The sequence below is a fragment of the Thunnus maccoyii genome, chromosome 9 (assembly GCF_910596095.1).
Source record: "Thunnus maccoyii chromosome 9, fThuMac1.1, whole genome shotgun sequence".
NCBI classification, from domain to species: Eukaryota; Metazoa; Chordata; class Actinopteri; order Scombriformes; family Scombridae; genus Thunnus; species Thunnus maccoyii.
In genome coordinates, this window is record NC_056541.1 from 10,587,400 (window position 1) to 10,613,218 (window position 25,819).

General features: G+C 40.2%; 1 protein-coding gene across 2 annotated transcripts; it reads left to right on the forward strand.

The window, feature by feature from the left end:
- Nucleotides 1–1,255: 1,255 nt before the first annotated feature.
- Nucleotides 1,256–25,661, forward strand: gak (cyclin G associated kinase). Of its 2 annotated transcripts, XM_042421610.1 has the most exons (30): nucleotides 1,256–1,633; nucleotides 6,935–6,996; nucleotides 7,132–7,191; nucleotides 8,237–8,351; nucleotides 8,899–9,041; nucleotides 9,263–9,388; nucleotides 10,183–10,272; nucleotides 10,786–10,921; nucleotides 11,355–11,467; nucleotides 13,744–13,822; nucleotides 15,788–15,905; nucleotides 16,764–16,772; nucleotides 17,952–18,001; nucleotides 18,308–18,456; nucleotides 18,765–18,887; nucleotides 18,980–19,113; nucleotides 19,259–19,453; nucleotides 19,557–19,674; nucleotides 19,901–19,980; nucleotides 20,134–20,327; nucleotides 20,536–20,697; nucleotides 20,935–21,101; nucleotides 21,278–21,542; nucleotides 21,634–21,825; nucleotides 22,067–22,204; nucleotides 22,418–22,504; nucleotides 23,423–23,716; nucleotides 23,934–24,082; nucleotides 24,430–24,606; nucleotides 25,256–25,661. In XM_042421610.1, the coding sequence occupies exons 1-30, from the start codon at nucleotides 1,492–1,494 to the stop codon at nucleotides 25,355–25,357; spliced, it is 3,969 nt and encodes a 1,322-aa protein (XP_042277544.1). In that variant the 5' UTR covers nucleotides 1,256–1,491; the 3' UTR covers nucleotides 25,358–25,661. The 2 variants fall into 2 exon arrangements, with proteins under 2 accessions (XP_042277544.1, XP_042277545.1); XM_042421611.1 differs by lacking the exon at nucleotides 16,764–16,772 and having other exon boundaries at nucleotides 1,257–1,633.
- The last annotated feature ends 158 nt before the right edge of the window (nucleotides 25,662–25,819 follow it).

Genomic DNA, 25,819 nt, shown 5'->3' on the forward strand with positions numbered 1-25,819 from the left:
GAACTTGTAGCCCTTTGCATTCAAGAAATACAAAAAATCAAATCATCAAATACTCTATCAATGACATTACTCAGGGTGGGAACACCGGCCATGACCATAACCTTGGTCTGGCCTGACCTTGGCCAGTTATTTGTCTGCTTCACCTGCCTTTTCCTTACAGAGCCAACTATCATTTATTGACTGATGAATTTGGGACTTACATAGCAGACACTTGGCAAACACAAAAAACAAAAAGCATTCATTGCACATATCAGGTATATATTACTTTTTAACAGTGGTGGAAAAAGTATTCAGATCCTTTACTGAAGTAAAAGTACCACTACAGCAATGTAAAAATACTCCATTACAAGTAAAATTCCTGCATGGAATATCCTACTTAAGTAAAAGTACATAAGTATTAGCAGAAAAATATACTTTAAATATTAAAGTAAAAGTATTGGTTCGGGCCCTCTGACTGATATGTTATTATATATGACATCATTATATTATTAATACTGAAGCATCAATGTGTAAGCGGCATGTTACTGTTGTAGCTGCTGGAGGTGGAGCTAGTTTGAACTACTTTATGTACAGTTAGCTAATTTAGTCCAGTGGTTCCCAACCTAGGGGTCAGGCCCCTCCAGAAAGTCACCAGATAAATCTGAGGGGTCGTGAGATGATTAATGGGAGAGGAAAGAAGAAAAAACAAAGTCCTGATACACAAATCTGTTTTCAGTTTTTGGAAATTTTCTCTAATCTTTTATTTTTGGTGAAATATTGGATCATTTGAACATTTGTTTAAATGAAACCATGTGGAATGTTTATAGGGGAAAAATCACTATTTGTTCACTGTTAACAACTCACAGACATCTGAAATGTGACCATGACTACACACTGCTTTTTATAAGACGTCAAAAGCCAAAAAGGTTGAAAACCACTGTTTTCATCATTACCAATGTGTTGTATTTTAAAAGCTTGTTATATTATCCATTGTGTCAAATCTTCATCCATCTCAGAAGTAACTAAAGTTGTCCAATAAATGTAGTGGAGTAGAAAGTACATCATGTTCCACTGAAATGTAGTGGAGTGGAAGTATAATGGCATAAAATGCAAATACTCAAGTAAAGTACAAGTACCTCAAAATTGTACTTAAGTACAGAATTAGAGTGAATGTACTGATTTTAAACCGTTTATTGGAGCTTGTTTAAACTTGCAAACTTCCTAAAAAAAAGCACGATTTTTTTTTGTTTAGTAAGTTTTTTCAACATCACATGACTGAATCGTGTCCTGACGTCATCACCCCTCACGGAAGTCAGCACTGGTGATGGTGGCGGCCTCTCGTCAGCCTAGCAGCAGGAAGAGGGATGTTTGTTTCCAGTGAAAGAATAATATCACTTGAGTACAAACTTTTATAACAGACTTAACCACCGAAAAGTCTATCCGCTGAGTCCGCTGGGATTTCCACCGCTCAGGAGTCTTTCTGTGTGAGCCTGAAGCAGGGCGCAGGAGAAGATGTCCCTGTTCCAGTCGGCGCTGGATTTCCTCGCCGGGCCCGGCTCGTCTGGAGCGGCCAGCCGGGACCAGAATGACTTCGTCGGACAGCTGGTCGAGCTCGGTGACATGAAACTAAGGATCAAGAGGGTGATCGCGGAAGGTGAGAGACGCTGTGCCACTGCGAGGAAATACTGTTGTTAACGTCTTGTGCGGCTAAGCAGGCTAGCTAGCCGAACCAGCTAACATGCTAACATTTGTGACATATCTAGCTATTTCTATTGGTGGTCAATGACAGTAGCGTTAGCAAGTGCAGAGCCATGAGTCACCGAGTAAACACCAGTTAATAATGTGATTTCCGTGTGTTTAACAATCGGTAAATCAATTTCTAGATTGTGTTGCATGAAGGTGATGCATAGGCTTTAACTTTCAGCATGCCCAGTACCATTTATTCTGGTTAAGCTGTAAGTCACAACAACACACACGTACATACTCAAAGCTGCAATTTACTTCCCCACCAACTGCCAAACCACACAGCCAAATACCTTAAACCCTGTCATCTTCCTTGGCAGCAAGTTATGTTTGATTCAAGTTACTTCATAATAAAGGGGATAGGAAGGCACGCAGTTGCAGAATTAAAATACAAGTCTCTTGTCCAAAAGGATCCTTTGCTTTTAAAGATAGGTTCACAGTTTTCCAACAGTCAGGTGTCCACATGAACGCTGAAAGAGGCTTTCCTCGCTGTAGTCATTCCCTCTGCTCATACTGACTATTAAAAGATCCCCTTCAAATGCACTTTCTGTGTAAGTGATGGAGGCCAAAATCTACAGTATGTCCGCACACATTTTGTGCAAAAAAGCATTTAACAGTATCTTAAGCTTATATGAGGCTTCAGTAGTCTGTCAAGTGGATATCTGCCACATTTACAGCCTTTTTAGCATAAAATTCCCTCTTTGTGTTTTCTCAGACAGTGTTTCACTGTTGGGCTGCGGTGGAAGCATATTAACAAAGGACTATAGTAAATAGAGTAGTAGACTATAGTAAACAAGACTAACACTGATTTAACTCATTTGAATTTGAAAGTTCACATTCGCTTCAGATAAACTTTTAAATACATTTCTGCACAGAAGGAGGCCTGTGGATTTTGGCCCCCATTACTTACATTGTAAGTGCATTATGAAGGGATCTTCTAATGACCAATATGAAAAGGAGGAATGACAATGGCGAGAGAAACCTATTTCAATATTAATTTGGCCACCTGACTATTGTTTTAAGACAGACTTGAAAAATGGTGTACTCACCCTTTAACATTGGTTAGATTATGTCTTGTGACACCATGAGAGAAACTGGTTCAATGCCAGAATACCTCCCCTCCTTTTTCATGTTTTGTTTAGATAATTCTGGCTGAGGGCTGCAAAAGAAACAAATGAACAACCTAAGATGGAAAGATAATAAAACATGAGCGTTTTTTTTTTATTATTCGTACCAGGGTGGTCAACATCAAGAAATTAGTGTTTATATACAGAACACACTTAAGTTAAAGAATGAAACAAAAACAAAAAAAAAAAAAAGAAGAGAGCAGGATCTCTCGAGGATATTAAATAAATGGTTAATGTAGACCTTTATTTTGGATATAGTCTGTTTAAAAATACTGGTTAAACCAGATTTAACCACAAATAGTTGTTAAAAAGTGGTCAAATCTGATACTTCATCGCTCTTGAGTTAACTTTTCAGCATTGCCAGACAAATAGTTCAGAACTGAACTCATCTATGATATAGCTTCAGTGGTACAGCAGGCAAAACTTACACCTTTTTATGTAATTTAGTCTTATAATTGACAACAGTCGTATAACCCAAAAAGTAAATATCAAAAGGCAAAATAAGCTGAATTTTATGTATGTATGATTTGTAACAACTGTGACAAAAAACAGATTGAAAGTGAGAGAAGTTGGCAAGGTTCATTTTGTCTGCTAGTTATTGTGTGTGCCTTTTGAAAAAAAATGTCAGCAGTCTTAGTCCACCCTACTTGGAAATTGTTGACTAATTCTGCAGATTGTTTCATAACTTTAAATGCAGGGAAACAGTTTTTAATATGAGCTGCGTTTGTCTTTGTAATTGACCGCAACCAAGTCCGCTTTATGCAACTCTCTGACTCATTTCGAAGGATTCAGTCCCAGCTGCAGTTTATAAGTAGAAAACCAGGTCAAAAAAACATTTCAGCTGAAAATAATCACTAATAGAACTGAAACCAATGATTGTTTTCATTATCAACTATTATGCTGATTTTGTTTTTCCTTCGACTCATTGTTCAGCCTGTAAAATGTCAGAAAACAGTGAAAAATGCCCATCGTAATTTCATAGAACCCAAGCTGAGGTCATCAGATCATAAACAGTCCCAAACAACAGTATTCAATTTACAATTAGCTAAAACAGAGAAAAGCAGCAACGTCTTATATTTGAGAAGCTGAAACCAGTTATGATAAACATCTTAAACGGTTGATTGATTTCTAGAATTGTTGTCAATTCATTTTGTGTCAGCAAATTATTAAATAATCGTTTCAAATCCTCTCCAAACAAAACTTACAGCAGATCCTCATTCATGATAATTGGTTGATGAGTGATTAACAGAGACAGAGTAGCAGATGGTGTAACTCAAGATCATTTTACACTGAATCTTTGCTCTTTTCAAACTTTAATCCTGCTGTTTTTGAACGGTGTCTTTGTTGTTTCCCTCACCAAGATCTTTGGTAAGGGAATACAATGGATGGCTGTAACCAGATGGTTCCTTTTTTTTGGGGGGGGGGGGGGGGGGGGGGGTAATGACTAGTTTTTCAGTCTTCTGTGCCAGCCATTTGGGCAGATAGCCAACCATCATGCAATGTTTGCTCCACTTCAAAGAATCTGTCTGGGTAGCCAAATAACGTTGAGTTCTGGAAACAACTCTCCTCTGATGCATACGTCTAAACTTTAGTTGAGGTCGCCATCATAGTAGTATCAACCACAGATTTGATCCTCTTCAGGTTAGTGAGGCAGAGATTGTATCTTCACAAAATAGGTTTTTCAGGTACAGTGGCACCTGTTTGGCCTTTCCTCTTTCGGCTTTCATGTCCCCCTCTAAGAGGGTGAAAGCATAGACAAGAGAGGTCTCTTTATTCAGAGCTAGAGTGGATAAGTTGAGCTTCAATCATTTTATATTCCAGTAATTATGTAACACAAGCACAAAGGTTGTACCCTAGCAAGATTTTAATAAGTTTGGCTAACCGAAGAAGGATTTTCAAGCCCATTTTCAGTATTTATTTTGGAACGGCTTGGAAATTCGAGCAAAGGAAATGGAGCCTTTCAGGTTTCAGTCCCTCCTCATTCCAGTACAAAACAGAGGAAGACACGTGATCCCTCCAGGGAAAGGCGAGCATTCTCTAATCAAAACCAGTGATACTGCACGTAAATGTTGCAGTAATGGACATTAAATGATTCTCTGCTTTGACAGCTCGCTGTTAGGCTTCCTGCTATGTGTCGGTGGGGTAAAGTATGTGTTAAGTGTAGCACATGGGCTTAAACATGTATTAAAACCAGTGTTTTATGTTAAAGACATGAGTGTGTGTGAGGGGCAGATTGCTGGTTTGGATTCCAGAGATAAAAAAACAGGACCGGCAAACGGAGAGGCACAGTACGCTGCGGGGCAGTCTTCTCTATGTAAAGATTGGAATCTGGAGTGTGTTCGCTCAGATTTTTACAGAGCAAAGCGAGGCTGGTAGTTGATTTACACATCACTATGGTAACCTTGCCCCGGTCCTGTTTGGACTGTGGCTTGCTGAGTCCATCTTGTGAGCCTATAGAGTCACCTGACGAAAAAGGTTTGGAAACTAAAAGTTCTTGTCCACCAGCCAGACTGGCTTTGAAGTCTTGAAATTAAGAGTTTCAGTTTTAATTCTGTGGCAGTGCACAGACTGATGGTTACGAAGGATTGGGCTTTAAATACTGTAGCTCTGATTTGTTCCATGAAATACATTGTAATGGGGACGGTGTAGTACTGAACATCTAAGTGAGAACAGTCTGTCCAGCTGTATAGTTTTCTGATACCAGGCAAAGCAGATACTCCTGATAACTGGCTGAATATTACATCAGCACTGGCCACATTATCACCACATCAAGTTTCAGCCACACCTTCAGTGAAAAGGTGTACCTGTATATTCAGCACTGGCTTTTGCAGTGACCTAAAGGCTACAGAAAGTGGATCCATGACAGAAAGATTGCTTGTGTTGTGGTGGTTCCTGCAGTGCGGAACTTTTACATATAAATGAAGGTCCGTTGCATTCAAGCCCTTTGCCAAATGAGTTCACACAACGCTGATTAAGCCTATCACTTCCAAATAAATCTTTTCAGTATTTCACAGTATAGCCTACATAGTTTTTAAATCTCATATTGGGCACGATATTCCCTCACAGGCCGTTTGGCTGTTAATTGTGCAGCTCCTCTGGACTTTTCAAATGTTATAGCACCAAATGGATCAAATTCTGATGGTGAAATGAGTCATTTTGCAGGGTTGTGTGATGCTCAAAACAATTTATGCACCATTTTACAGTCACACCAGTAGGTCACGGCCGGTATGTACTGGCTATCGGGCATATTGTGACAAATCCCGGTGGGTCATCAGAAAAAACATTTTTGGGCCGGTGGACCGTCAAAACATATCTGTTTTTTATCGGCCCTCTCTGTGTGCCTATCATTTGGGGTGCACATGAGAGCGCGCTGCATGCCTCTTTCATGCAATCACAGCCGAGCGCCCCCTTTTACTCTCACTGCCATAAGGGGGAGGACAAAAGTCCTGCACTCCAGCTTTAAGCTACAGTGTGGTCGACAGATAAGACTGTGGTTATACTCGGCAGATTCCAGGTTTGAATGTTAGTGGGTGTTAAGAGCAGGGCATTGCTGTAGGTTTTGGTACTCTCTGGAGTCAAAAGTTAAGACTGAATGAGATCAGTATGGTATCCTACGCTGGTGTTATTGCCCCCTTAAAATGGAAAATCCACCCTAAAACACTTAAGTGCTGATAAAAATCAGCTACCCAGGTGTTGCCTTGTTACAGGGCAACGATATACTGTACATAACATAGGCTATCAAGTGTGTATGTTTTTTTATTTTGTGTCAGTAGTTGTCACATGATGTACTTCTTTTTCAGTTACTACTTTGTGGTACAACAACCATAAAAGAAGAAATCAGTCATAGAAAATTTCTTAATGGGCAGTAGCCACAGTAGACCAGAATGCAACACAGAATATGTTGTGTCTTGAGAATGAGACGGGTTAGGGCGGTGAGAGAATGGTACATGCACCATTAAAGAAATTTACACCACTGCATCACAAAATGCCTGCAATGTATTGAACCTTCAAGTACTATTCATGTATATGTAATGACCAGTGAACAATGTAGATGATGTCTTGGTTGCTCTGTCTTTTCTTTCCAGGTGGGTTTGCCTTTGTGTATGAAGCCCAGGACATGGCCAGCGGTAAAGACTACGCTCTCAAGGTAAGACACACATGTACCCACTGAGGAAATAACACATTTTACAGCCTACATGTTGAGCTTCTGTTACATTTGTCAGAGACGTCACCACAGAGTAGTAACAAACCAATGATGTGAGTGTGTTTGCTTTTGTTTCAGAGGCTGCTGTCCAACGAAGAAGAGAAGAACAAGGAAATCATACAGGAAGTCTGCTTCATGGTATCCTTTATCATCTAAGACCATGACTCAAGTTTTTTTTTTTTTTCTTAAGATCATTATAGAAGGCAAGTTAAACTCTAACCCATGACTGACCATTGTGGAATGCCCCACCAGCATAGTGTACTGTCATTACTGGAGCACTTGCAGTTTACAGACAACACCACACAATATGCAATACATGAAGTAATATGTATTTATATTGCTTAACTTTACAATGGTATTGTGGTTTCAAAAGCACTGATTCCAGCATGGTTCTCTCCTTAAGAGCTAAATGTAGTTTGTGACTGTTTTCTAAAGCACTCTAGTTTGTTTCTTGGGAAGGAGTGACGAGCAGGACAGAATACAAATAATTCCGTCGGGGTTTCAGTCATGGATTTGTTATTCATACCGTGGAAAATAAGATCGTTTAAAGAAAGCTTTGTGTGTATATAAAGGTTAAACTCTAAAGCATCCATTGTATTTCAATGCCCCTTGGGAGGTTTTTTTCTTGTGAAACAAAATGGTTTTCAACAAAAGAAAAAAACTAAAATAAATTAGTTTGAGGAAACGTACAAACCTTTTGGCACCAAGCTATAAATGCGGGTACATCTCTTGTACGGTTGGGCAATAGTTGTTTCATGCTGTGTAGCGCATTGTGGAGGCATAGCATTGGTAAATGAAGTACTGTGTTCCTATTGCGTCATTGCAGGCTTAGAGGTTAATTATTTGCATCATGTTTGATGGCTTAAATGCTGATGAGGCAGAAATATAAAGACACGTATGTTGATTTATTTAAATTGTCCATAAAAAACGAAGTCTATCACCAATGTATTCTTCCTAGATTATGGTTACTATTCACCTAACCATAACCTCCACCTGCTTTCACTGTTTAACCAGCCAGTTTTTGAAAAGATCCTTTGATTAGTCACTTTTATTTTATATCCAAGTGGCTCTAATACCACATCTTGATCAGTGGTTTGTGTTTAACATTCTGAAATGAGTGACCTGAGGACCTGGTTGACACCACAGCAGTGTTTGTATGTTCCTTGACCTCCTGGCTCCGCAGAAAAAGCTGTCAGGTCATCCCAATGTGGTTCAGTTCAGCTCTGCTGCCTCCATCAGCAAGGAGGAGTCAGACACCGGGCAGGCTGAGTTCCTGATCCTCACCGAGCTGTGCAAAGGTAAATACACACTTTTCTCTATATTTGTACTTCTTTGTCTGTCTTTGTTCACTGTCTGTTCTTCACTGCTGAACCAGTGCTTACTCATTCAACAAACCAAAGTGCAGTAAATCTGAATAGTCAGCACCGTTGACCAATAACTTTTACTGAAATGCACTGGTGATGAAACTGTTTTCCCATCCGCAGCCTACTTCCTTCTCTACTTCCTTTCCCCTTGAGTCAGACATTTACATCAGACTGTTTTCATTCAGCAGATTTCTTTCAGCTTTGCAAGACAGCTCATTACTTAGCTGACTTTACTGTTTGCTGTGAGAAGCACCTTTTACTATCATACGGATTAAGCACTGTATTGTATTTATTGTATGATAAAAGGCTTCCTCTTTTATCTACGTTGACTTATTCTCTCAAAATTTCTCTGATAACTAATAATGAACAGACAAAAAAAAGGTGATAGTGTAGTGGCAGCTGTTCCTTTTCCACTGATGGTTGATATAACTGTGTCTGATCGGTGATTGGTTTTCATTGATTTCTACCTCTTCTACCTCAGGTCAGCTGGTGGACTTTATAAAGCGGGTTGAGCAGAGGGCTCCCCTGTCATGTGACACTGTGCTGAAAATCTTCTACCAGGCGTGCCGCGCCGTGCAACACATGCACAAACAGAAGCCCCCAATGATACACAGAGACCTCAAGGTTTGTCCGTCTTTGGTAGCTGGATGAGTGAACAATGTATCAAAGAGCTGGAGAACGATGCAGCACCCCGGCCTGAATGAATACATTTATGCATCATGTGAATAAAACACTGCATTTTAAAGCACCACTTGCTATTATGATTACTAATCGGAAGTTGAATGTATATTGATTGACATGTTACCTCACTGCTTTTTTTGATATGTTGTCTTGATATGTTGCAGATTGAGAACCTCTTGATTAGTAACCAGGGCACCATCAAGCTGTGTGACTTTGGCAGCTCCACCACAGTGTCACATTACCCTGACTACAGCTGGTCGGCACAGAAGAGGTCCATGGTGGAGGACGAGGTACGCAAACGCACACTCAAACATCAGTTTATTGTATTCTCAACAGGGCTTATGTGATATATTTATTATTAAAACTTAAATGTTTCTTTCTCTCCAGTAATATTGAAATGATGTATATGATCATTTTTCAAATAGTTTAAAAATATAGATTCAGTCAAGAATTACATTTTGTTTTCTTCATCCGTGATATTTTGCTTGGATCTTCATTACAATTTCACAATGAAAGTCAGGTACTTCAATTGAGAAAGAAAAAAAACCCATTGAAGAGCACTACTGGATCAGTGGCAGCACTGATGTCATGATGTTGGACAGAAACCAGAAACCTTTGATTGAATCAACGGCTGGAGGTCCAGGAAGCATTGATCAATCAGCGTAATCATATTTATACCATAATCACACAGGAGCTGTGCCACATATGACCTCATTAAGAAGGACACCAGAGATCCTGGTTTCTAAATTTATTAACCTACTCCATCAGGAACCTGTTTTCAGCCTAATAGCCCGAAGCAGATGCTTGAGGGAAGAGCTTTTCATGGTGGAAAGTCTCAAGTGGAAGGCTGTTAAGTTAAAATTTGAATAATATATTTCTAAAAGCAGGCTTGTAACAGTGTGTCCTTTCCATCCGTTTTTCCTGGGGAAAAAAAATGATGGCTTGGATGAACATTTCAGTTGGAGCCAAGAACATCTGGGTGCAGCTGGGCACTTTGCTCTGGTTTTACACCCCAATTGTTCTGTCCAAGAGTTGTAGTTTCTACATTAAATTCGTTTCTGTTTTTTTTTCTGTTTGTGTGTAGATCACAAGGAACACCACTCCAGCGTACCGAACCCCGGAGATGATCGATCTCTACTCCAACTTCCCTATCAATGAGAAACAAGACATCTGGGTCAGAGCCTTTTTTCTTTTTGTACAACAATGTCGGCCACTGTGAAGACATTAGTATCAATCCAGGACCAGTTATGTTTGAGATTTATTTTTGTACCATCAGCAGACTGTGTTAACAGTTATCTGGATAATGGTCCTTCTTTTAGGGAGACATAATGATGTTTTCCTCTTAAGTTTGGGAAAATATATTTTCAGGCTTCATAAAATTGCTGTTTTTGCTGAAGGTAAAATAATAACAGTGATTTCTCATCCAAGACACATACAACAGAAACACAAAGAAGACCTCTGACCTTATTGTGTACAATAACTAATTGTGTCGGGTCATTAACAGACATTAGTTAGCCCTTTCTCTGTTAGTTGCTTGGAGACGACAGATTGTCTTCTGACAGACAGTCGTCGTCGTGATTTTCTTTTGTTTATTTTTGGTGTTTCTGTTGTTCGAATGCTGTTCCGTTCATAAAGAAAACTTTCTTGAGCCAGCATCGTCTTTATTGTTTTCCTCTGTCCCGCGCAGGCCTTGGGATGCATCCTCTACCTGTTGTGTTTCAAGCAGCACCCATTTGAGGAAGGCGCCAAGCTGCAAATCGTTAACGGGAAATATTCCATCCCTCAGAACGATGTCAAGTACACTGTGTATCACGACCTCATACGTACGTACTGCATATCTGTGATATTTTCTCGTCGGTCCATATATCCATTCCATACCTCTTATCTGCTACTCTTCTCGCCCACAAGTCAAATTTACTTGTCACCCTTACCATCCAGCTAAATGTAGTGTTGATAGAGAAATGGTAGAAAGACATGCCATGGCAAGTTAATGAAGTTAAATATGTGAACTAGGTTCATTAGGTTACACAGCGCCATCTGGTGGATAATTTAAAACTCTGTCCCCTGTAAAGAGTGGCAAATTAAAATCAAAATTTGAAAGGTTACACAATTTTATCTATCATTGTGTATGTTCACCTTGACTGCTATGCATTGGATTAATGTCAAAACAATATACCGTATCTTTGTTTTCCATTTTCACCAATAAGTTTTTCTTTGGACTTAAACATTCTTCTTCCCTCTCCTCCTGCTGTCCAGGTTCCATGTTGAAGGTGAACCCAGAGGAACGTCTGTCTATTACGGAGCTGGTCAACCAGCTGCAGGAGATAGCAGCAGCACGCAACGTCAACCCAAAGTCTCCCATTACAGAGGTAGGTGTGTGCATGACTGTTTTCAGTGCTGTTGTGGAAAAAAGAAATACTATGGTACTAGATTTGAGAAGTGATACTACAGTAAAACTTCTCTAAATCATCTTCACTATCGAGTAGTCATGCTATCTTTAGCATGTTAACCCTGACTGTGCTGTTCTGTTCTGTTGCTGATTTTCAAACTTGTACCTTGAAGTGAAAGTCATTGGTTTCTTCATTGAGGTTAAAACAAACAGTAGATTTTCAGTAATTATCACCATTGAAATGGAGCAAAACTATGGCTGTGGCTGTTAAATGAGTCTGTTCTCTTAGCCAAGACGCAAGGGGAAAAATGCACACCTGGATTTGGTTTTGAAGGTGCCTCTTGCAGTTTCTCCTTCCTAATGAAAATAGATTAGACACATTAGTAACTGACTCTGTTGGGCTTTCTCTGATAATTCTCATCTCTGGTAAAAGGCTTCCCGTTCTAGTAAAGAGTGTGTAACTCATGAGCTCGTCTTATCTCTAACTTTCTAAAGTGGCTTCTGCTTTCGGAATCTGTTTTGAGAAGGTGACAACTGTCACAAAGTGTATTTTGAAGTAAACATGATGATCGGCTCAGACACAAAACGCACATCCTCGGTGTCTGCCAGCCTACGAAGAGGCCATTGACAGGCCAACCTCACGGCTTCTTCCGCTGTGTACGTAAACGCTCCCAAATTACTGGTGTGGTTACACTTGCTCAGCCTCACATCCAACAAACACACACACACACCGCAGTAGGCACAAAGGAGTCTGTATTCTTTCCCAGGCTCCTCTCCTCCCAGCTGGCATGGTTCTAATAGGCTCTAAGAGACAGAGAGACACAGAGGTGGAGAAGGGGTGAGACAGAAATTAAAAACAAACATCAAGAGATATCAACACTTCAGTTGTAAATCAGTATTTTTGAGTTAAAAGATGCAACTTTTTTTTTTCCATTTACCACCCTCATCCCATTATTCAGCACGAGCAGATTTACGATTTTGGACTCAAGGGTTTTGAATAGAAAAGCATTTGACCCTGCATGGTGTCTGGCCATGACAACTTAGCAGCCACAGCCTCTGATGATTCTTACCACAAATCCACAAATCCTGCTACTTATGGCTAAATCCTGTGCCAAAGTTGTGATTTATGTAAAGCTGATTTCAATGTCAAAAATCTCCAGGTTTAAGGTGATTGGTCTTTGTTTCATAATGGGTTTTTTTGATGTGCAATGTATGTCTGACTGATTGATTTATGGATTAGTCAATGTATGTATCTTGGACTAAATTTCTATAACAATTTATAGTGTGAATATTTGACTACTTCTTCATTTTTTTGGAATTTATACACTTTAGAAAAAGAATTATTTCCTGTGCATCAGTACTACAGAGCGCTGATTCGTCTGTTTTATATTGAGATTATGTCATCGCTTGAAACAAATTAGTAAATTGAGGAACAGAGTTATTCTGTATCCCAACCAATTTCTTACCAAACAGTCCTGATAAGGCTGGTAAATGTGTGTTAACATGAAGGAAGATTTGGCGAACGCTGATCTGATTAGGGTTAAGAAGGGGTTTCCCTGCTGGACATAAGGAGATTACAGTCCTCCTACTTCTCCACCTCCTCTTTCTCTCTGTTGCTTTTTGCACAGACATATGGAGAGGCAGACTGTGAGATAGAGCAGAGAGGAGTGTGAGGAGAAAACCTGTGAAGGAAGGGAACAGAAATGGAAGTGAAATACTGAGAGGGAAATGCAGTAGACATCCTGGAGAGGAAGAGAGACGCAGAGGCCGTCTGGCTGCCAGACCCAGACACTCCAGTTCTCGTCGGGGAAAAATAATTTTATCTAGCACGTCTGAGATTAATCATATTTTTTATTTTTAACGTGTTACGATGTAGCTATGTTTTTGAAATTCCTTTGACGGAGACAAAACCTACTGCATAACTGCTCTGTTCCTCTATTTGTGGTCCTCTGACCATTGTTGTCTAAAAAGCACTATTTTTACTCTTTGCAGGGATGTAATTTTGCATTTTTTTAAAATCATTTTCAAGTTTTTTAAAGTTTTTTTTCATTTCTAAGGAATGTTTCTTTTGCTATATCTTTGTTTTTAACATCTTGGAAAATATAATAGATCCTCGCCGCAATAGCTTTACATATATATGTAAATTTTTTAAAAGTTTTTTGTCAACTTGGCTTTCTTTTGGTTGACCTACCTGTTACAATGTTGAGTACATACTACTGTTGGCGTCCAGTGTATGACGGCTATGAATGTCTGCAGCTGCTCGAGCAGAACGGAGGTTTTGGCAACAACGGAGCCCAGCCGCCCACCCAGATCCACAACGTTCACAACAATGCGGGTAAGAGTTTGTTCGGATGACGATGGTTGTGCTCTGTATGGGTTTACAACAGCGTCTCATAGAGAGGTTGCGGGTTTGTGTATGGTTCTTATAGTATTTCTTTGTTTCAAGTTTTCACAGTGTAGATTGGGAGGATGAAACTTTTGGAAACCTGCTTCCAAAAGTGAAATTTGAAGGACAACCTGTAAACCCCATAAGGGATCCCCAGCATATCTGTAAAATTGTTAATGCTGCACCCAAACAAACTAACAAAATAACTACACGTAATTACTGCATTATAAATTGTGCCTTTTAGGTGCAACTGAAAAAGGTTCTTAATTTCATTAAACTACTCTTTTTTTTTTTTTTTAAACCCTAACTTCTAATCAGCCAGGAATACATCTGCACACACACATCCACACCCCCCAGACACCACCCATATCACTTGAAGTCATGCATGGCAAATTTGTAATCTTGTTAGTTAATCTATGACCACCCGACTGCTAACACACAAAATAAACACATGCAAAATTGCATCAACCATTCATGACCCATAGTCAATAGTTCAATTTTGTTTAACCCAGTTAGGTGGTCATGAGAAGCTTTTTGTGCTGATATATACCACTCTGGAAACAATTTGGTGGAAATCTCCCACAAAATTACCAGCCCTGTTATAGAATTCAGTGTCTAATCAAAAATCTTAATCTAACCTCGGCTGACCTTGAGTGTAAACCTGCGGTCAAGGAGCTCACCTGTAGCTTGTAATATTAAATACTCAGTTCATGAGTTGTATTCTATGAGCCTAATCTGTTGTAGAATAGCAAGTACCATCAAATGATCTGTGGCTGTTAGAGAAAACAAACTTCACAGCCTCAGACCACATACAAACATTTTGCAGATGACCAGTAGTGATTTCTCAACCTACAGTGCATAAACAGACTGAACTACAGTCTTTGTATACAAGCTCAAGAATTAGCCCCTTCTGTTTTCATTATGCTGCAAATTAGACGGCTAAGGGCATCAGCTGAAGCTACTTGATAAAAATATAACTCTTATATATAACTCTTTTTTTTTGTTTATCTGCAACTTTTCTCTACATGAGCAAAAAGCTCATTATCTTCTACCCATTTTTACACGCAAACAACCCTTAACACCCATACAGGCTGTGTACTGTCCATTAAGAGGATTTCTGAACAACCAGTCGACCATCTGTCGAAAGGTTGAATATGTTTGCTTTTTTCATTGAGGTGTGGCTGCTGTCCCCTGCCCATTCATACCATCAAACTTGAGCAATGAATGATGCGTCTTTATGACTCCCAAACAACCTTAAACTGCATCTCAACATCAGGCAGCTTCACCATGATTGAATGCAACCAACCCATTTGTTAATTTAAGTTAAAAAGTACTGTTGTAGACTTAAGCAGTTGCATTTACTGGTTTATCAGAGTAAAAATCCCCTTTGACCTTATTTAATGAACCTCCTCGTAATGACATAAACAACACTGAGGTTTTGATAGTATAAAATAAGAAGTGAGTTTTTTTCAGTAGTGTCATGCTTATTGTAGTTAAGTGGACTGTCAGCCTATATAAATATATAAGATCAAGGATCTTTTGTCAACACTAAGAAGAACACGTTTTGTTTAGCACTTCCTTGGTCCCAGTCTAATGACATAAGGTCCATTCATGAGATAAAAATAGAAATATAACCAATCTTGGCAACTGTTTTTAATGTGAGGATTCATTCTCTGGTGAGGACATCTTTTGTTGTCATTACAACTTAAACTGTTCATTCTGTAACAAACAAAATGTCAAGTTTATTTTATTTATAAAATTACAAAATCTCAAATTGCAAAGTTGCTTCAAAGGGTTTTACAATCTATACAGCATACAACACCATTTATCCTTAGACCTCAGTACTAAGATATTGAGAACAGCCGGTAATTTATAGGTATTCTCCTTTTTCTTTTTTTCTCATGACGCCTGCAGGCGTGTATGATCCTGATCAGTCCGGCAGTGGCCTCCTGGATATCTTAAGAGGAGGAACAGAACGTTTCCTGACCAACATAAAGGACACTTCCTCAAAGGTCATCCAGTCAGTAGCCAGGTAAGTTGCTGCAGCTTCATTACCACGATTCTCCTTTGGTACATTGTTCATATTCCATTTTCAGTCGTATACTTATCAGTTAATCTTGTCATTACAGATCAGCTAGCACTGTTTGTGTTTTATTTTGTCTTTTCCTTATTTGCTGTAACATGGACTTGTTTTGGTCTCACAATTCCCATTATGTTTATGTATGTTAACCATTGGAAAGTTGGCTGAACATTCAGTTTAACTTTTCACATTTTGTGCTACTGTAACTTCACATAAGCTTACTTAATATGACTGACATTATGGTCCATGCTTGCCATGGTAAACAGTCATAGATCACAGTAAAAGAATCATTACAGTTGCATTAAGATAAACTAAATGTAGTTGATTTTACACCTGCAAGTTGTCTGTGCTCATGCATATTCATACCCACCCTGCCCCCAGATTTACCTTTTAAGCAAACATTTTGCTGCAACTGAAATGTGGTTCTCCACTCTAATGGCAGACTTTGCAGTTATGATTCTCCAATGTGAAGAGAAAAACTTACTTCAGCTAATCACTCCTCATCAGAATTAATCAGTGCATGGTGTGAGTAAGGCTGCTACACCTGGCTGCAGTATTCAGTGACGATACAGAAGTTATTGACACTAATTGTGGACGTCACAGACAGCAATGGCCTCTGTGACTGATATAAATGGGTTGAAAATTGGCAAAGTGTTCCTTTTTATAGCAATTTTATCCGTTAAAATTAGATGTTTCATTTTGTTAATCTGTCATCAGTTTGTTCCATTTGTTTGGTTGTTTTGTTTATTTTTTGTTGTTTCTTTTCTCTGTCCAAATCCCTCATGGTCCCACTATGTGTCCATCACCTAGCAACCCAAGGTAAATATGGGTCGGTGAAGAACACCGCTCATACACCACTCTGTGTGTACCTGTAGTTTGTGTTTGATTTAGAGGAGAAAAAAAACCCTACTAAGCCTTTTCCTGTGTTGCGTTTGTCATCACAGCTTGCTGACCCTAACATCACTCATTCAATATGTACATGAATGTCATGAATGGACACTTAATCAGAGTAAGCAGAAGGGTCAAATGATTGGAAAATGACACCAGCGAACAACAATAAGTTGGCCTTTCAACGCAGCACCTACGGTCTTTATAATGTCAATACAAAAATACCACAGTGCAAAAATGTAATAATCCTCAAAGAGTCAAAATTAAACCAGCAACATTAAAAGTATTTAATTTAAGTGCTCTTATTGGACAAATTGGTGTAATTCTGGAAGTGGTAGTCTAAAACAGACTGAATGAATGAATCAATAAGTGTGTGAGTGAATAAATGGATGAATGGTAGATAAAAGGTTTTATCATGGCTCCACTGCATACTAAACCACAATTCCAGCTAATTCTGTGTCTTAACCAGCATCATGTGTGCCCTAACCAACATAGATAAAACTGAGTGTCACCAGCATAGATAGATCAACGTCTTTGCTTGCCCTACAGTTTGTTTGTGTGTACTAAATTTTAATATACAATGGGAATCATGTTGTACTGTTTTTGCTGTTGTCATTGTTCCAAGGTGATTTATTTTGCTGTATAATCCAATACAGCCCACGTTCTACACCCATTTTCCACATGTAAGACAATAACAGAGAGGAGTTATTGTTGGTAATGTTCCTCCTGGGTGACAACAAACACCTGCCATGCACATTTCACGTCAGAGTGCCAAGAATGACTCGTCATTTGTGGACTTCCTTGCTTAGAACCAAATTTGGTTGGACTGTTTTTTTTTAAAACCCTGACAGAGATTCCCATTCAGGAATCGTTCATGAACTTCTCCATCTCAGCTCATTAAACTACACACATTTTCTGAGTGATATAAACCAGAGTCATATTGTCTCTAAACCAGCTTGTTACAAAGCTTTTTTTAAGTAATGCATTTGTGCAGGTTCCTAAACCTTAGTCACCCATCCGAATTACTTTTTGTTGTGACCTATATTTTGGTCTTCCTACTATGTTTTCTACTCACTGCTTTTACAAGTGCACTTGTAATTTCTCTTACAGCTATGCCAAAGGGGACCTGGATATTTCATATATCACCTCCAGAATAGCAGGTAGGCATAATACCCTCCTTAGAGCTCAATGCTGTATCATCTTTTAAAACCTTTCTGCATTATTTTCATTTTTGTAAGGCACTTTGCACCATTGTTTTGGAAAAAAATCCCTTATAAATAAAGGTTATTATTAAATGTCATTCATGAATATTGCATAATGAAAATGAATGACATCAGAGGTAATTCCATGCAGACATCTGCTTAAGTGAAGGTGATGCTAAATGATTTCACAGTTAGTGTTTATCATTTCAAGGAAACAAACATTTGTTGTAATAGTTAAATGTGTGTGTGTGTCTGTGTGTGTAGTCATGTCTTTCCCAGCAGAGGGGGTGGAGTCTGCAATAAAGAACAACATTGAGGACGTCCGTCTGTTCTTGGATTCACGTCATGCCGGCCACTATGCCGTCTACAACCTCTCCAAACGATCATACAGGCCTTCTCGATTCCACAACAGGGTATGAAGTGTGTGTGTGTGTGTGTGTGTGTGTGTGTGTGTGTGTGTGTGTGTGTGTGTGTGTGTGTGTGTGTGTGTGTGTGTGTGTGTGTGTGTGTGTGTGTGTGTGTGTGTGTGTGTGCGCGCACGCTTTTTTTTTTGACAAGTCAATGTGTGTCAGAGTGTGACATTAGCAAAAACCATCATCTCACTGCAGGAAGATTATGGCTTGACTGGACTAGTTTGTTGAATCACAATGTCAACACATTTGTTTATTGCCACGGGTTATTTTTGCACTTGTCGTATTCATGTGCATGTTTTTGTGTGTAGGTTTCAGAGTGTAAATGGCAGGTGCGTCGTGCCCCCAACCTCCGCAGTCTCTACAGTGTATGTAAGAACATGCATCTATGGCTCAAACAGGACCAGAGGAACATCTGTATAGTACACTGTCTGGTATGTAGCCTCTTCTACAGCAAAGTCAAGGTTGAGACATGAGTACATAACAATGTCACCTTTTAATTTACCTTCACTGTTTCTCTCTGTAGGACGGCAGGGCAGCATCAGCGGTGGCCGTGTGCTCCTTCCTGTGTTTCTGTCGTCTTTTCACCACAGCTGAGGCTGCTGTCTACATGTTCTCCATGAAACGATGCCCACCTGGCATAGCCCCCTCACACAAGAGGTATACACACACATACACAGATAGATAGATAGATTTGATTGTAGAATCTTGAAGTTGATAATATTTTAAGCCAAATATGTTAATTTGCTTTACAAAAACTATTATGTAAACATTACATAATCGTCATCTTTATTTTGATTGTCAGGTACATAGAGTATATGTGTGACATGATGGCAGAGGAGCCCATCATCCCCCACAGCAAGCCCATAATTATCCGCTCCATCGTCATGACACCTGTGCCGCTGTTCAACAAGCAGCGTAATGGGTGCAGGCCATTCTGCGAAGTTTATGTTGGTGACGAGAGGGTCCTCACCACATCACAGGAGTACGACAGGATGAAGTAAGGTTTAGGCAAACAAGGATGCCCGTCAGCTGTCTCTTGATAAAAACACTTAAAAATGTTACTATTTAATTTATTCTCTCATTCTCTTCTGTTTTTTCAGGGATTTTAAGATTGAGGATGGGAGAGCGGAGATTCCCCTGAATGTGACAGTCCAAGGAGATGTACTGGTGGTGATCTATCATGCAAGATCTACACTGGGAGGACGTCTACAGGCCAAGGTGTGTGTATATACACACACACACACACACACAGTTTGACTGGAATTGATTCTCCAAAAACACAAGAGATCAACTGTTATAAATATAAACCCTGTTAGTTACTCAGGATATCAGGTGTATGAGTTAAATGTCATGAAAGCAAAGTGAGTTTAAGACTAGATGCAAATAAAACACTAAAGAATATCAACAAAACATTCATTTTAATTTCTTTGTTGTTCTGTTTCAGATGGCATCCATGAAGATGTTTCAGATCCAGTTCCACACAGGCTTTGTCCCCAGAAATGCGACCACTGTCAAGTTTGCCAAGTACATAATCTAATCATCATAACCTAATCATCATCATCATCTTCATTCAAAGCATAAAACTTAATATTCCCTGCGCAATAACATCAGGTACAACAGGTTTATTATTCTTTAAAAAACTTAATATATTCTTCTTTCTCTTTGTTCTCCTGTCAGGTATGACCTTGATGCCTGTGACATTCAGGAGAAGTACCCAGACTTGTTCCAGGTCAACTTGGACATTGAGGTGGAACCCAGGGATAGACCCAGCACCAAGTCCCCTCCATGGGAGGGCTTCCAAACCAAGGGCCTCAACCCCAAAATCCTTTTCTCCTCTCGTGATGAACAGCAGGAGATCCTCAGCAAATTTGGTAGGTGGCATGCATTACAAAATTTACATTATAAATTCTTTTTTTTGGCAGCTTGGGATGGGTGTCAGCATGTTGCATTGCTTAGCTTAGCCGAAGCAGGCCAAGGAGCTTACAAATTTGCTGCCTGTAAGCTCCTTGGAAGAATGTCTTTCCAACTTCTTTTCTGACTCAGTGCAGATGAACTAAACTCTAAATATTCATAATGCAGGTAAACCCGAACTGCCTCGTCAGCCAGGTTCCTCTGCATTTTATGACTCAGAGATGCCCCAGCCAGCACAGACTCCAGAAAGCTCCAACGCTACAGATCCAGAGTCTCCTGTGAGCACCGATACCAACGCCAACAACTTCTTCCAGACACTGGATTGGGAAGGTATAGTCTAATTATAAGAATCTTTGGTAAAATCATGTAGATTTTGCTCAGTGCAGCCGTCAAATTCTGGTTATAATCCTTTCTGATGTAGGAGAGTGTACCTCTCATTTTGTAACCTGTCTTAATTTTAAACATTTTCCAACCACTTGATTTATCACGGCCCCCTCACTGACTGATTGCAAAGTAACATCAAGTGCCCTAAGACCTCCATTGATTTGCCTCTTCTTGTATTTGAAGATGTGGGAAGCCCTCAGGATGCCTCAGACAGTCAAGGAGGAGGATCCCTGAATGACCAAGAGGACCTGAGTGATCAATCAGAAGGAGAGTCCTACTCTTATTCTGCTCCCAGTGGGGAGCCACTGTCACGAGACCCCAGCGAACCACTGTTTGATGCAGATTTCCAGGTAGGAACAAACTAAAATGGCTGATCAATACTGGCATGAAGACTGTATGACTTTATATGTATTTATCATGCATCTTGACAGGATTATGAAACAGAGCCAAAATGCTTAATTTTCTTAAATCCTCTATCCTTTTATTCATATGTGCATCATCTCTTTGTGTCCGTCTCTCCTTGCAGAACTCCACTCCTGCAGTCCAGGACTCTCCTGTCGGTGACACAGCTGACCTCTTGGGGTTGAACACTGACTCTGAACCTCCTGCAGTGTCCTCATCATCTTCCTCTGCCGCTCCTCATCAAGGAGCCCAGGGAGGTCTGAAAGCTGCCTCCAGCAACAGCGACCTCCTCAATGACCTGTTTGCACCCCCTGCTGGGCAGACAGGAGCGGTGCAGGAAGACTTGTTCTTCAGCGGGGCACCAAGCGGGGCCACACCAGACTCAAAACGTAAGGCTTGAGGCTTTATACATGCTGATTGCATTAAAATGAAAAATCATCTTTAATGTATCTTTTCTCCTTTGTTGTGTCTGTGCTGCAGCCATGGGCGACCTGTTTGATCCATTTGGGATGGGGTCTGGTTCTGGCATTGGCTCTAGTGTGGGTTCGTCTCGTCAGGCTTCCGGGCCAGACCTGTTTGGAGACTTGTTGGGTTCTGATAGTTCTGCTACCAGCGGGTTTAGTTCAGCTCACAGTAACCCCACCCCTGCCAACACCAGCCTCTTCAACCTCAGTAAGTAAATCGGTTTAGATAACCACTGTGACTTCCCTGAATGATGAGTTACACACACCTTCTTCCAGCAACAAAGGCTTTACAGTATCTTAAAACTTCAGTTTTTCTGTAGAAACCATCCTCTTATTTGGAAGTACTAAAGTGGGAGTCACATACCTCCCTTGCCTGACATTTGAAGCAGAAGGTGGCTGTTGGTAACCAAACCTGACTGTGGATGCTTTGGGTGTTTTTGTTTTAACAGATAAGCTAGTGAATGATGCTCCTAAGATGACCTCATCAGCCAGTCAACCAGACCTGCTGGGTGGTTGGGACAGCTGGGCAGCTGGCACATCTGCTGGCATGAGCTCCACTGCCAGCAAACCCACTTACACCAACACAGGTAGGTGGAGGAACATTATGTTTGTAACTGAATGCTGAAAATGTACTGTATGAATTCTCAAGATGTTTTTTTTTTTCTCTTTTTGTAATAATGTATTTTGTGCACCCAGTGTCACCAAGACAGTCTTGTAAATTTGCAGAGAGGCTAAAGTAAAATAAAATCAGTTCGATTTCTAAATCACTGACTTTTATTTGTGTATTTGTGTGTTTGTAGCTTCTGGTGCGTCATCTATGTCGAAGGCTAAGTCTCAGACCTTCGATCCTTTTGCCGACTTAGGAAACCTGGGCTCCAATTTACCAGGTAAGAGGACTAGTGAGGTATCCAGTCATCTGTAATGGTGCTCCTTCACCGACCACAAGCAGTTATCCAGAAAGCTAAAATACCTCCCATTATGGCTGGTTGATGTGACAATATATATCATTTGATTATAGAAAAACGTCCATAGTTTCATATTACACTCTATCGTTTATTTCGTTTTTTCACAAATCACACTGTTTACGGCAGTATTTTTTGTCATTTGGACTCCATCCATCTATTGCATGGATTACATTAATAAATTACTCTTCTTGGCTTTTTACTTGCGAAGCTTTCATTTACAGTACAGCACTTACAGTAATGTAATGAATGTAGTTGGAGTGAACTCTCCACGGCTGTCTCTCCTCTGCTGTGATGCACACACAGGGGGCTCAGCCCTGCCCGCACTAAGAAAGAGCATTAAAGAGAGAAAGCAGCACGACGGCAACTATAAATGACAATAAAACGCAGTAGAGACTATGTTTATTTACATTATTTACCATTTATGATCGTGCTAGTTTCCTCTGCCCTCTATGGTTCACTGCGGGCAGGGCTGAGACCTCCGTTGTGCAGCGCAGCAGAGGAGAGACAGTGAACCCAGTGAAATACTCAAGTTGACGAAAACTACACTCGTTACATTACTATAAGTGCAATAAAAACTTCGCGAGTAAAAAGCCAAGAAAAGTTAGATTAAGAATTAGATTTAATCCGTGCAAAGGATGGACAGACAGGGGAGCGGGGCGGGTGCTATTTATTCATTGAATTTACAAAAAATGTGCTATATCAGAATATGTATCGTTATTGGGATATGAAATGACCTATAATGGGATATGAGATTTTGGTCATATCATACAGCCCTACCTCCCATGCCACTTAAAGTGATGGACGGATTGCTAACTGATCATTCCTCCATGTTTCTTCCAGGTTCTTCTAGCAGTAATTTCTCCAAGGCTTCTTCAAAGGCGCCTTCTTCCTCCTCCTCCTCCTCCTCCTCCTCTTCTTCCTCTGCTAAGACTCAAGCTCAGCCCTGGCAGTCTGGAAGACCCTCCTCAGCCCAGACCAAACCCTGGATGTCTGGGTCTGGGTCTGCACCCAAAGCACCAGTAACATCAACATCCCAGCCTGCAGCTGCACAGCCCAACAAACCAAACTACAACCTCAACTTCTCCAGTGTCATCGGAGGCAGGGAGGAGAGAGGAGTTCGTGGACCTGGATTCGGTAAGAGAAACTGAGTAGAAGGGAAGGATTTATTACCCTAGATAGCGATTCACAGTGGCCAATAAGCTGCGGAATTCAAAAGCTTCTAAAAATGGAACTTAGAAATGTTAAAGTTACCAAAAAATTAGTAATATTTCTGTATGAAAGGAGTCACATTATCTTTATGGTGTTCTTGGAAATCAAAGCCAAATGTTTTCTGTGCTGTGTTGTCACGCAGGCCCAAAGCCGAAGGTAAAGGAGGATGATTTCGGGGACCTGCTGTCAACTCAGGGTTTTTCCTCCAAGCCTGATAAAAAAGGACCGAGAACCATTGCTGAAATGAGGAGACAGGAGATCACAAAAGACATGGATCCACTTAAATTACAGGTAACCAACTAAATGCATATGTGAACAGATAGCTTGTACACCAAACCAGGCACACTCACTATTCTTGAGTTGATGAATGTTGCAATATTGACCACACACTTAAGTAAATACATTATGTTGATGGTAAAAGTCTCAGTTAGCGAGAACTTTGTCCAGTGAAGTGAAGTGTGCTTTCCCTAAATGCACATGAAGATTTCACTGGAATAAAATGTGACTTCTGAACCATGGGAGCCTTTTAAAAGGGCTGATAAGTTACACCAGCTGACCAGCTTTTGGATGGTGATATTCTGAGGTTTACCTCAAAGGTGTGACCAGTGTTGCTGTCTTTTTCTATTTCATTGCTGTAGATTTTGGACTGGATCGAGGGAAAGGAGCGAAATATCCGAGCGTTGCTGTCAACTCTGCACACAGTGCTGTGGGAAGGTGAAACTCGCTGGAAGCCCGTGGGGATGGCTGACCTGGTGACACCCGACCAGGTGAAGAAGTACTACAGGAAGGCTGTGCTGGTCGTCCATCCAGATAAGGTACGGTATAATACGCTGCCTGAATGTTGCATTTCAAACAACAATAATCTAATCAATCAAACAATAATCTATGCTAATGTCGAGTTTGACACACAAAACTACACAATAAAAACTGAGGATCTTCTGTCAATTAAAGAACTGTCATTAGTCTAATTTATTAAGATTCTTTGCATATTAACAACAACATATGAATCCATAAATACTGAGTGTGCACTGACCAACAAAACTTTTTGGCTGGACCGCAACAGCAGGGCCAGCCCTGCAAATGCCAGTGTCTGTCCCTGACTGATTGACTGAGTGATGAAGTTACACCATTGTTCAGCCGAATGCCGCCACTTCCTGTATCCATTTCAAATTAAAAGCCCTCATACACGGTCCAACCATATACTAGGTTTTAACCTAGTCTTGTTTCTGTTTTTTCTTATAAATTGTAACAAATTGCACCACACTCTGTAAAATGTCCTAAAAATGAACTTTTACATTCTGGCAAATTAACAGAAAATCGTAAAATAAAGCAGAAATAGAAAGATAAAATATAATATAATATATATTAGCATGCATTTTAATACTGTTCATCTCGACTCTTCTTTCTTCTTTACTTATACACATATTTTTGCTTTCCCCTCATGTTATGTTTCTCTTTCTGCAGGCAACAGGCCAGCCTTATGAACATTACGCTAAGATGATCTTCATGGAACTGAACGACGCCTGGTCAGAGTTCGAAAACCAGGGATCCAAAGCACTCTTCTGAAACCCCTGGTCTGGATCCCAGCTAGACCAGACCAGACCGGACCGGACTGGATTTGGCCTAACCAAACAAGGGTTAGCCTGGGCCAGATTGGACAGGACTGAGCCCACATTGGGCCTTTGGGGGCGCAGAGCCTCTGAGAGGTGTCCTCTCTACCATTCCCTTCACTCCCTTCTTCCTTCTTTACTTTCATCTGTTTCTATAGTCAAGGAAAAAGACATTTTTGCCTCATGCCTGGCTGTAGTGAAAATTTCCTCACTGGCTCATAAACAGTCAGTAATAAACATTGTAATCGTTCTTAAACTCACTGCCTACCTGTACGACTGCCTGAGTGGTGCTGCAAACATCAGGAGGGAGGAATGGGTGACAATCACACGAAGAAGACAAAACGAGAAGAAAATCAGATGATACAAGGACTTTAAAAATAACCGAGGTGATTATCATGACAGTGATATACAGATGAAA